General features: G+C 39.3%; 1 protein-coding gene across 1 annotated transcript in view; it reads left to right on the forward strand.

Annotated features, from left to right (window-relative positions):
• Positions 1 to 13,254, forward strand: part of LOC129337015 (coiled-coil domain-containing protein 162-like) — a 114,736-nt gene that overhangs the window by 66,297 nt on the left and 35,185 nt on the right. The window contains exons 21-24 of the mRNA XM_054990502.1: positions 775 to 986; positions 3,201 to 3,339; positions 3,713 to 3,833; positions 4,534 to 4,643. Of these exons, the coding sequence (XP_054846477.1) occupies positions 775 to 986; positions 3,201 to 3,339; positions 3,713 to 3,833; positions 4,534 to 4,643 (582 nt within the window). The remainder of the gene's footprint in view (positions 1 to 774; positions 987 to 3,200; positions 3,340 to 3,712; positions 3,834 to 4,533; positions 4,644 to 13,254) is intronic.

Below are 13,254 nucleotides of genomic sequence, written 5' to 3' on the forward strand. Positions count from 1 at the left end.
ATTACTGAATGTCAGACCTTGCAACCTATATTCCAACAAAGATATGATTAAATACATCAAAATATAGTTCACAAAAAGTAAGCTGAGTACATTAAATAGAAAAATAAATAGAAAAATAACATTAAATTAAAAAATAACATTCTGAGAATCAATGACCCACATCAGAAAGTGTTTCTTTTAGTTAGTAGGTAATAGAATGTCTGAACAAAAAGAGCAGCTTTGTCATGATGGAAGGAAAATATCAGGGTTGGGGTGATCACAACTGAGGAAAGAGCACGATGCTGTAGGTTAAAGATTAGTTTAGTTTTCAGGAATTGTGAAATTATTTGTCTTACAGCCATCATAGAAAAATTGTCTTCATTTTTTGTGAGGTAATACACTGGGACAATTTGTACAAATTCCCAGAAGAGCTAGTTTCAAACGTGAGGGATGTGAGGGATATACAAAGCATCTTTCCGACTTCTATCAAAAATCTCTGCGCATTTTTTAACCTTTAGATATGGATCAATGACTCAGCGTTTTACCTTTTAAACATAACCTCTTCTGCATTTTCCATGTATGTGACTTTGGTAATTTTTTAATCATTTCCAGCTTCTGACTAATGTTCAGGGGCTTAACATTCTGTTTCCAAAATGCTCTGGAATGATCCATTTACTAATAACTGTTTCAGCAGAGGAAAACAGCAAGAGCCCAGTAGCACCTATAAGACTGACAAAATTAGTGGTAGGGTTTGAGCTTTCATGAGCCACGGCTGCCCTTCTTGATCTGTTTCAGCAGAGTTCAAGAGCACCTGCTGAAATAAGTGGAGATTCTTCTGGAGCACCACTGGAGCTGCCTGATTCACTGGCCTCATGTGCCTTGTTGAAATCTTATTTGATATTATGGAAACAATTAGAAGTATCCAAGACAGAATGGGGAAGACTCAAGCTGAAGGCTGATGATATCAACACAGTTCCTTTACACAAGCAATTTTCTGAAATATACAAGTAAGTTTCTGGTTTGAAAAGTGTATGCTATTCAAAACAGCATTACTTCAGGGATCCACACATCATGTTGTCCAAGAGTCAAACTGCTGAAAGAGCTACTTCAGGCAGGGCAGGGAGGCGTGATTAGGGGTGTACAGTTCAGTTCGGTATTTGGAATTTAAAAAACTAATCTTAGCTAATTTGGTAAAATCTAGATATTCCAGATCAAAATAATGACTAGTGAATCAGATTTGGAATACCAAACTCAATTTTACCAAATTCAATAAAAATTGGTAATACAGGCTGAGCTGTTTCCCTATAACAAAACAGCAGTTCCTGCCTTTTTTGCAGAAAGGGTGTTGTGCGGTGTGTGTGTGTGTGATCATTTTTAAACCACCAAATTTACAGGGAACCTACTTCTGATTCTCCTCTAAAGACCTCCAAGTTTCAGGAATATTAGACCTTGGGTGCCAATTCTATGAGCACCCAAAGAAGGTGCTCCCAGCCACTATATTGTTTCCTGCAGAAACACCCTGGGGCACGGCTACCATGGCCAAGGCATGCTCCCAAATGCAAGCTGAGCTCATCCCAGAGAAAACCCAACAGAAGTAAGCTGAACCAAGGGAATGGAATCCCCTCAGGACCAAAGTGAAGAAAAGAGACCAGCACCACATCAGAGAATCACATCCATTCCACCCCGACCAAACTGAAGCAAGGGACACTGTTGCAACTCAGCCCAACAGAAGCAAACTGAAGCAAGGGAATGCCTTGTGCTTATGACTGGGTACAAATTGGTTGTGTTCTGCAGTGTTCCACCACTGGCTGAACCCAGTGCTTGGCTGCTGTGAATGACAGTGGTTCTGTTGGGCTAATTTGGTGAAGTTTTCTTGAAAAATGCCAACCCAAGCCCCCTGTACAGCCCCCAGATAGTTTTCCCCATAGGGAATAATGGAGAGTGGTTGGCAGCACCTTCTTTGGGGGTCCATAAAATTGGTCCCTGAGGTCCAATCTTTATGAAACTTGAATGGTATTTAGAGAACAATCAGGAGTAGGATTCCTGTGAATTTGTTGAAGATTGGTTGAAAAATGATACCTCCAGCCCACTGGATAGCCCCCAGACTGAGTTTCCCATAGGAAACAATGTCTGAATTTTACCAAATTTCTGCTATATTACTGCATCAAACTAGAGAATCAATTCAGTATTCTGGGAAAGCCATTTTTTCTCTCTGATTCGATGTTTCCAGTTTGGATTTATCAATTTTTTGTGTGTGTGCCCACCCCTAGGGATGATGGGTTGCTTGCACTGACTGTAGAAAGATTTAGAGAACAAGCTACTTCGCAATTTAGTATCTTCCCTGCAACTCAGACTTGGGATTTGTCCAATGAATGAAAACCAACCTTCTTGGGATTCTAAATATGTAAAGAGAAAGTAGCTTCCACAACGTATCAGACTTGTTTGATGCCAGATAGGCAGCTTTTTAATCTGAGGAATAAAGAGACTTTTCAATAATCAAAACAGCTATTTATCACTGCTTAGCACACGGCATTTTCAATTTATTTAGTTGCCTGTAGAGAATGCCATTTGATATACGAGGCCTCGTTCTCACAAACAGATGAGATAATCTCTTTACTGTTCGCTCAGCCTGTAAGGTGGGGTTCACGTGATAGAAAGCTGCTCCTTCAAAAAATTCCTTGCCCATAGGAAATGAACATCATGAAAAAGCCACCTGTTCTCCCTGATATGCTAGTTTTATTTATTTTTAAAACATTTATTTCCCACCTTTCCTGTAGCTCAATGCATAATTAAAATATCAAACAATAAACCCCCGAATTACCTGCTCCAAGTATAATAAAACCTAATAAATTCAGTCTTCCATACATGTGGATTATTTTTTTGTTTGGGGAACATTCAATCATGCAAACTCCTACTTGAAGACTCAAGTGAGTACAGTAAAATCTCTATGACTATTATTTGTGAAAATTTAGAACCAGTATCTCACAGCTTTATTAATTGATTATTTTACTGTTAACTACTATCTGTTAACAAAACTCGAGTTACATGAACTATACAATTTCCCACAATGAATATCAAAATTTTAAAATATGATAGGGGAACACATAGAAATGTATAATATTGAGGACATGAGAGAAGGTAACTGCAAAATAATTAGGAAATATTGTCTTACATCAATATATGTGACTGTGTGCAATATGTGTACCTCTACATTTTTCTAGTGCTGAAATTCTTTACCCTGCTATAAGATCTGTAGCCATACATATGGGTCTAGAAGATGAATTTGAAGGATTTGGTACTACGTCGCAGTATATATTCCCTTTTAAAGATGCTTCGGAAGTTGAGCTCAAAACACATCAGGTAAAGTAAAACAGAAGACAAGAGGAGGTCAGCTTTCTGTTCTGTAAAGCATAGTCAAATGTATTTTCTGCAAAAATATTAGAAAAAATCCAACTCTAGCCAGATTTATACTGTTTAAATTTCTATCTAAAGGTCTAAAACTGATTATCAACTGAGTATGAATTAAAGTGGAGTGTACTGTTAATGGTACATCAACACACTTTGATAATTGTCAAGTTGTTACTTGAGGATCAACTCAGTGTCTGTACATACACCTAGGGCAAATGTTTCCCATCAAAAATAGCCTTGTATTCTGCCATTATGGATACTGAATATCAGTTATCTTTATATCCTCTTATCTTACTAATGTATGTAAAATATCTTCTGGTTCTAGCTTCAAAAGCTGCTGGAAAGTCTAGAAATACATATGATCCATGACGTGCAAAAGAAAATAAACAAAGAGATGACATTGGTTATATCTGAAAAAGCAAGAGAAGAGAGAAATCTTCCTACTGGTAACCATTGCCCACGTTTAAAATCTTGCTCCTTTTTTAAAAAGGTCTCTTGGTTTATTGCCTTGTGCTAGCCAAATCAAAGATACCTGCAGCTCCACATAATGAAGAGGGGGTGGGGAAACCTATGTTTGTGAAACTAGAGGCTGTCAGTTTGGAATAGGTGCCCCCTTCAATTGCTGGAGACGTAAACGTGAATGATTTAGAGGCAGGATGCACCGCCTCTAAGCAAAAAACAATGGGGCAAAATCCAAGAGTTTGTGAGTAATTTCAAACAATTTATATGTAGTTGGAAAAGGAATTTTGTACACGTATTGAATAATGTAATAGTCAAGACGAGAGTCCTATGATATTTAGACAAATGTTACTCCACAGTAAAATATGCAATATTTTTGCTTGCTAGAAACAGAGCTGTAGTTTTAAAACAACTGCATTTAGATTTTCCAAACCTTTTGTTCCTTTGCAATAGTTTGGAGAAAAATCCCCCAGTCTAATATGGTGTTTTCCTATTCATGAATATCCTGCCCTGTGAGCGCACCTTCTTCTGGGAACACTGAAAGCAGCCTCCATGAGGGGGACATTTTATATGCACCAAAACCAATAGTTTTCGTGAAACTTCAAGTAATTGCTGCTGAAGATTGCAACTTCTATTGTTTTGTTATTCTGAAAATTGCTGATGATGTTCTTTTCTCTGTTCTTTCAGAACTCTGGAAGCATTGCAGCATGCAAGAAAACTTCTCAGTTGCGAGGCCAGAAATAGTTGAGTCATTTATACAGAGGCTAATGGAAAATCACCAAGAAACTGATGCAGAGGTACTCAGGTTATATTTCTTTACAAGAGATTTAGCTCTCATGGCAAAGCCATCTTAGAAGTTATACAGTTGATGAGAGAAACAGAGATACTTCTAATTCATTAAATTAATATTAATTGACAACAGTAATGGACAGAAAAGCAAGGGTTGATGTGTGTGTGTATAAAAATGTGATGCAATGAAAGATGAGATGCAATGAAATCAAGATTACATCAATCCTAAATGCAATAGAGTAATAAAGCAATTCCTAGTGGAAGAAGCCATGTTAACTAGAAGCATTCTTCCATGGCTAGTCCAAGTAGAACTCGCCCCTGAATGTATGTACCTTGTCCTTAAGAAGGGGGAAAGGAGAGGGATCAGTAGGGACAGAAGCTATTGTAATGAAGGTGGCAAAAAAGGATGGGTTGACTGGACAGGCTCAGGCTTGAGGCAGAAGCAAGTGGTCACAGCATGAGGTTATGGGGTACTAGGAAGAGCAAGCTGATAGAAATACAACTACAAGGACAAAGAAATACGAGAAAGGTGGCATGATAACTGGAGCTGGTTGAAACAAAAGGAAGAGGGGAGGAGGGGTTGTTGGCAAGCAGGGGAGGTGCTCCAGAAGAGTGCAGGGCAAGTGAGAGAGCTGGGATGAGAACATGGGAACTGCACTAGCACAAGAGAGAAAGATGGAGGGAAATAAGGATCAAGGGAAATGTGCATATCCTGCATGATCCTGAAGTGTGAGCATTGTCAAAAGTAGCTATGGTGGAGGGAAAGTCCTGGGCTGAAACTGAACTGAACTTACTGGGCTGAAATGGGGTTCTTTTATACCCCAAAATTGTGCTCTTTTCTGCCAGCAGTTGGAACAAGTTTCCTTGTTTACTTGAATTCTTTCAAGGGGCAGGATATGAAGTTATCCATCTGACTGAGTACTTGATTGATATACATGTCGAGTTAGTATTATTCAGGATTCTTGATAAATAGGTTGGAGTGTCAGATTATTGCCCCCCAAGCACTGGTCATTCATTTTGGTCCGGAGGTGCAGAGATCCAATGGAGTCACAAGCTAAGCCCTTAATGGAAGGGTGTCACATTTTCCAGTGGGAACCTGGCTGTCCCTTCATGTGGGCATTTTATTATGCTTAATTCCAATTGTGATTCTTTGGTTTGTATGGCAATCATCCCCAAAGTTCCATCTATCTCCAGGGCTCTGAACCAATTCTGAGGATTCTGCCCACAAGCAAGCCTTGGAGACTAGCCCGCCAATCAGAGGTCCTGGAACTTCCTTAGATAGGAAGCAAGCCATCTCAGTTTAAATATGGAGCATTGAAGGTTCCTGAAGGTTCTTAAAATAAGGTTCCTGGCATAGCCTGTCCCCCCAAAGCATAACTAATGACCAAATCAAAAACAGACTACAGCTTATACCCTTAGACTGCAATATCCCTGTCCAAAGGAAAATGACATGAACAGAACTGTGGCTTCTTCCACACATGGATGATTCCCTGTTGTGCAGTTGTTGTTATTGAAATACAAAGGCATTTGCAGCAGCAACAGAATGTCCAGCATTTTCCTTGTTATCACAGAATTGGAAGGGGCCATACAGACCTTCTAGTCCAACCCCCTGCCCAATGCAGGATGAGCCTAAAGCATCCTTGAGAAATATTCATCCAGCCTCTTCTTGAAAACTGCCAGTGAAGGGGAGCTCACCACCTCCCTAGGCAGCTGATTCCACTTTTGAACTACTCTGACCGTGAAAAGGTTTTTCCTAATATCCAGCTGGTACCTTTCTACATGTAATTTAAGCCTGTTGCTTCGAGTCCTATCCTCTGCGGCCAACTGGAACATCTCCTTGCCCTCCTTTCAAATATTTAAAGAGAGCAATCATGTTCCCCCTCAAACTCCTCTTCTCCAAACTAAACATTCCCAAGGCCCTAGGGCTCAATCTCCAGACCCCTGATCATTCTCATCGTTCTCTTCTGCACCCTCTCAGTTTTGTCCACATCTTTTTTGAAGTGAGGCCTTCAGAACTCCACACAATACTCCAGGTGCAGCCTGACCAAGGCAGTATAGAGAGGGACTATGACCTCCTGCAATTTTGATGCAATGGCTCTTTTGATACAATCGAAGACTGAGTTTGCCTTTTTTGCCACCGCATCACACTGACTGCTCATATTTAGATTACAGTCCACTCTTACTCCAAGATCTCTTTCGCATACACTACTACCCAGAAGTGTATCCACCATCCTGTATTTGTGCTTCCCATTTTTGTGGCCCAGATGTAATACTGTTCACTTATCTATGTTGAATTGCATCCTGTTCACAACCGCCCACTTCTCCAGAGTATTCAGGTGTTGTGACACTGAGAGATCTCTGTCTTTTGGTGCTACACCTCTGAAGATGCCAGCCACAGCTGCTGGCGAAACGTCAGGAACTACAATGCCAAGACCACGGCAATACAGCCTGGAAAACCCACAACAACCATCATTCTCCGGCTGTGAAAGCCTTCGACAATACATATTCAGGTCCTGTTGAATTTTAACTCTATCTTCTTGAATGTTTGCCATTCCTCCCAATTTGGTATCATCAGCAAATTTAATGAGTAGCCCGTTTACCCCATCCAGAAAATTGACAAAAATATTGAAAAGTACCGGGCCCCAAACCAAGCCCTGTGGCACCCCACTGGACACCTCCCTCCAATCTGATGAAACACCATTGACCACCACTCTTTGGATATTGTTCTCTAACCAGTTCCCTATCCACCAAACTGTCCTATAGTCCAGTCCACAGTCTTCCAGTTTAGCCATTAGAATGTCATGGGGAACCTTATGAAAAGTTTTACTGAAATCCAGGTAAATCATATTGACAGAATTCCCACGATCCAGTAAGCTTGTCACTTGATCAAAGAAGGAAACTACGTTGGTCTGACAAGTTCTGTTGGGGACAAAAGCATGTTGACTTCCCTGGATCACTAAGCAGTCCTTCAGATGCTTACAGATTGATCCCTTTAAAATCTGCTCTAATATCTTCCCAGCAACAGAAGTCAGACTGACCGGCCTATAGTTTCCCAGGTCATCTTTCTTCCCTTTCTTAAAGATTGGGATAACATTCGCTCTTCTCCAATCTTGTGGCACATCCCCAGTCCTCCAGGTGTCCTTGAAGATGATGGACAGAGACTTTGCAAGTTCTCTAAAAAGTTCTTTGAGCACTCTTGGGTGCACACCATCCAGCCCAGGGGATTTGTATTCATCCAGTGCAGCCAAGTGCCTCTCCACAACCTCTCTGTCAATGTCCACTAGCCACCTCAGGTGTCCTGTCATGTCTACTACCATCTCTAGATGGGCTCGAGTTCTTCAGGGAGAAAACAGAGGCAAAAAAGTCATTAAGCCTGTCTGCTTTTTCTCTATCCTCTATCAGAGTTTCTCCTTCCACTCCCAACAGCGGTCCAATCGCCTCTTTTAACCTTGCGTTTGTTTCTCACATATCTGTAGAAGTTTTTCTTATTGTAGCGAACCCCCCTGGCCAGACCCAGCTCATACTGAGCTTTGGCTTCTCTGATGGCTGATCTGCAATACCTAGTAACCCTCATATATTCCTCTTTAGAGATCTGTCCTCTCCATTTCCTGAACATTTCCTTTTTCTCCCTTAGCTTATTGTGGAGCTCTCTGTTCATCCACATTGGTTTCTTGGAGCCCTTACCATGTTTCCATCTTGTTGGAATAGTGAGGGCTTGAGCTTGCAAAAGCTCATATTTGAGAAGAGCCCACCCTTCACTCGCTCCTTTCCCTTCCAGCACATTCCCCCATGGAATGTCTCTCATCAAGCCTCTGAGTTCATTGAAGTCAGCCGTACGAAAATCTAACCTATGAGTCTGGCTACAAACTTCCTTGGCCCCCCACAGCAACTGGAATTCAAGGACATGGTCATGATCCCCTCATGCCTGCCAGTTCCTCCTCCCCACATCACCAGAGAGCTTCTTGCTGGCTTCAAAAAAAAAAAAGATTGGTACACTAGTAGCTATATTGCTGGTATTTTAACACTATATCAATGTGTGTGTGTATGTGTGTTTTATGTTCCATTAAATTGCTTCCAACTCATGGAGACCCTACGAATGAATGCCTTCCAAAATGTCCTGTCATAGACAGACTTGCTCAATTTTAGGTTTAGGAGAGCCAGTTTGGTGTAGTGTTTAAGAGAGCGGGACTCTAATCTAGAGAGCCGGGTTTGATTCCCTACTCCTCTACTTGAAGCCAGCTGGGTGACCTTGGGTCAGTCACAGCTTCTAGCTCTCTCAGCCCCACCCACCTCACAGGGTGTTTGTTGTGGGGATAATAACATATTTTGTAAACCATTTTGAGTGGGCATTAAGTTGTCCTGAAGGGCAGTATATAAATCAAATGTTTATTTATTATTATTGTTGTTGTTGTTGTTATAGGTGGACAGCTGTGTTGGTCTGCAGTAGAACAGTAGGATTTGAGTTCAGTGGTAAGTTAGAGACCAACAAAACTTTGAGGGTGTAAACTTTTGAGGGTCAGAGCTCTGAAGAAGGGAGTTCTGTCTCTCAAAAGCTTACATTCTGGAAAAAAAACCTGGTCTCTAAGGAGCCTTGCTCAAGTCTTGTAAACTGAAGGTCATGGCTTCCTTTATTGAGTCAATACATCTCATATTGGATCTTCCTCTTTTCCTACTGCCTCAAACCTTTAATAGCATTACTGATTTTTTTTCCAGTGAGCCTTGTCTTCTAATGATGTGACCAAAGTATGATAGCCTCAGTATAGTCATTTTCGCTTCTAGGGAGAATTCATGCTTGACTTGATCTAGAACCCACTTATTTGTCTTTTTGGCTGTTCGTGGTATCCATAAAACTCATCTCTAGCACCACATTTTAAATGTATCCATCTTCTTCCTGTCAGCTTTCTTCATTGTCCAACTTTCACATCCATACATAGTAATGGGGAATACCATAACATGCTTTATCTTGATCTTGGTCCCCAGCAAATTATCCATATCCTTAGGGATATAGCAACTGCCAATTTCTTTTTTTAAAAAAACAGCAAGAATCCCTCTGGTGATGAGTGGTGGGGAGATAGGGATATTGAGAGAGGGGACTTACAGGGATATTGAGAGAAAATGGTGCCAGAGTGGACAGGGAGGTTGAAAAATCTGCATCTTTCCATCCATCCGGTGACCAAACATGCTTTGAGTACAACTTTCCTGAAAAGGTTGTATCAAAGCAGATTTGGGAAGAAACACAGTGAGGCAGGAAAAAACCTAGAAAGCAGATGATTGCACAATGATGTTATGTGGAATCTCGGGGGGGGGGGGGAGAGAAACCCCTGCAGTTTGGGAGGTGAAGGAGAGCTAATGGTGTGTGTGAAAGCAGCCTGTGACAAATCTTGTCACATGTAATGCTGCCATATCAGGATTGATGAAATAATCTTTAATGCCACATGTTTTATCGATCTCCAGGATATTAGCATTTCTCTTGCATTTCTTCTTGAAACAGTGGAGTGGGGACTAAAACTATGGTTTTAGATCATGTTGCAAAACCTATTTGAATTTAATGCTCTTTGGTTGAAATCCTATTTTTTAATAACTGATGTATCATCATTGCAGAAATATGCTTTAAAAAAATTAACCTTGTTTCTCAGTATGAAAGAGAAGACATTTTCCCATGTTAGAAGTATGAAAATAAACAATTTCTTTAAGAATGCAGCCTTGAACATTGCCCTGATAATTTAATGCTCATGGCCAAAATCTAGTTCTGCTTTTATGTCTTGGTTCCTTTATGGTCTTGGAAAGTGGACTGGAAGGCTTGTGTTAAGCACAGAATGACTTTTTGCCAGATCTACATACTCCTGTTTGTATTAGCAGGGAGTATCTGGTAACTCCCTAAGAATACGGTACTTGTAACCAGTGTTTCATATGTAAAGTGACAACATCTATCACAAAATCAGGTGCTAACAAGAAATTGGACTAGCTAACCAGTTGCTGTATATTTCAAGTCACCCCATGATTGGGTTGGAATATGAACAGAATGTTTGCTTCATTTTGCCAGCTATTTTCCATGATAATACTCATAAGGTTAAATAACATTTCATAAAATTTATATCAGGATAAATGAATAGGGGTATGTAAATCACCCCTAAGCAAAATACAGTTTCCATCTATATTTTCTAATTTTAACAAATTTCCATTTTTCTATAATCAGCTTTAGTGTTAAAAGAAGAATTCTAGAGATGAGCTGCATTGAGCTTTGAAAGAAGTTTAAACCTGCATCCCAAGGTTGTTTCCATAATGATAATTTAGGCTAGAATTAGCATCATTTATTCCATCAGTTTCAAAGGGGAATCCAGATAATTTCACTGACCCTTTGTTTTCCACTGTTTTCCCTATTGGATCTCATCCCTTTTCAGACTTCCTTTGTGGTATATTTTTAAACATTTAAAATATGTAATGGCAGCATGAACTTTCACAGAGTTATTAAAAATTCTCAAGGCCACTGTCCTCTTAGCTTGCCTTCTACTTCCAGCTGAATTCATTTCTTCCTTTTCTCCTGTAGCCTACTCCAGCATTCCTGAATCAGTAATTAATTATTGGCTCTTGTTGTGGGAGTGGTGGTGTAATGGCAAGTATTGCTTTTCATTTTGGAGCCAAAGCCAGTGAATGGGCTGGATTTAGCAGAAGGTTCACAGAAGAAGTTGGCATAGCAGATCTTTCTTTACCTTCTCCAGGAAACCTGTCATTTGTCCATAACTCCTTTCTAAAGACTGAGATAGCCTCACAAACAAAATGCACTGTTACACAAACTTCTCCCTGTACATTGGTATAACATTTCTTAAGTGTACCTAATGCAGTCTGTTTCTGTGTATACATAGGCCAAACATCATAGTGTATTTACAGAAATGGGAGAAGGCAAAGGACATTCAAATAATACACTTTTATTTAGAATAAAAGGGAAAGCATAAAGAAAAGCAGAGAGATAAAGCCAATTCAAAACTAAGCAGTTGGTCCAGCAGAATATCATATGCCCCCTGAGGAAGCTAGTACACAAACCAGTCCTATGTAAAGATACTGGAAGAAGGATTGTAGCCTGAACAGGAAATAAAAGAGAGAATGCAAAATATACTTTGCCTGTTCAATGAGAAGGGGAGGGGTTCATGGTCTAGGCTTCCTTGAAGATTGTACATGGTTGGAGGGGCGTCCTTGCCTGGTTCCAAGTTGATTTCTGTTTTTTTTTTTAAATAATTTTTTTTTAATTAATTAATTGTTTATTGCTTTTCCGGCCGAAGCCATAAGCCATACAAACACTTAAATAATTTTATTGGATTAGATATCATTAAATTATACATTACAATCAGTTTCCTTTAATTTTTCCAATTCTAACCCCCTCCCTTTCTCCCCCTTTTGTTGACTTCCAACAGTTTTCCAACCCCTTGTCCCTTTTCCCTTACTCATTTTAAATTTATTCTATCTGTCAAACATAATCTTTCACTTTCTTCTAAGCTTATCTATATAACACAGTGCTCCTTCTGTCTTCCTACTTACTTTAACAACTAAATAATACATAACTAAATAATACATTCTTGGCATATTTTCTTTTGATAATAATCATTTAGCTAATTTTGGTACTCTATTTTATAATCTCATCTTCAATATGGGGCAAACAATTTATCCCTCATTTAGCATATTTTTAGATACTTCTATAAACAGTACATTCAATATAAGTCAACCAATTTAACTTATACTCTATATATTTCTTTTTCTACATATCTCATCTTCATACTGTTTTAATTATATAATTGTATTATTCTTTCATTATGCAACTATCCACCAAAAATAGTCAACCAATTTGACCCATATATACCTCCAAACCAATTCAATCAATTTAATACATAATCTATACATTAGTATAGATTTTCCCACCTTACTTAAATTCCTTCATTGCAATTATAAAATTATCTCCATTATACAATTATTGCCAGAAATGAAATTAATTAGTTTCTATCCTTATAATTAGTTAATTTCTATCATTATAATTCTTGTAATAACACCTATAATACTTAATGCTATATATAATAGTCTAATAAAATAGTTGCTTAGAAATTCTCATTTACCTCTCCACCCCCCGGTAAAGTCACCTCCCTCTACTTTTATTGTATTTCAGTAATTTTCAAACTGCCACAGTTCTCCTCCCACCTCCCATTTCTTCACTACATATTGTTTCAGCTTCTCCCAATCCGTGTTGAACTGTCCTGGATCAAGGTCTCTCAGTTTCCTTGTCATTTTGTCCATTTCCGCCATGTACAGCAATTTATATATCCAGTCCTCAATAGTTGGCACTTCTTGCACTTTCCACTTTTGCGCGTACAAAAGTCTAGCCGCTGCTGTCATGTAAAATAGCAATATCCTATATTGTGCTGGAATATCCTCCATTCCCAAGTTCAGTAGCAGGAGTTCTGGGTTCTTATTAATTTGAAATTGTAAAATCTCACTTATTACTCTTATTATTTCCCCCCAGTACTGCCTAGCTACCTCACAAGTCCACCACATGTGATACAAAGATCCCTCATGCTTTTTACATTTCCAGCATTTGTTAGACATATTCAAATTCCCTAGCGCAATTTTCTTTGG

This window comes from Eublepharis macularius, chromosome 1 (genome assembly GCF_028583425.1).
Source record: "Eublepharis macularius isolate TG4126 chromosome 1, MPM_Emac_v1.0, whole genome shotgun sequence".
Lineage (NCBI taxonomy): Eukaryota > Metazoa > Chordata > Lepidosauria > Squamata > Eublepharidae > Eublepharis > Eublepharis macularius.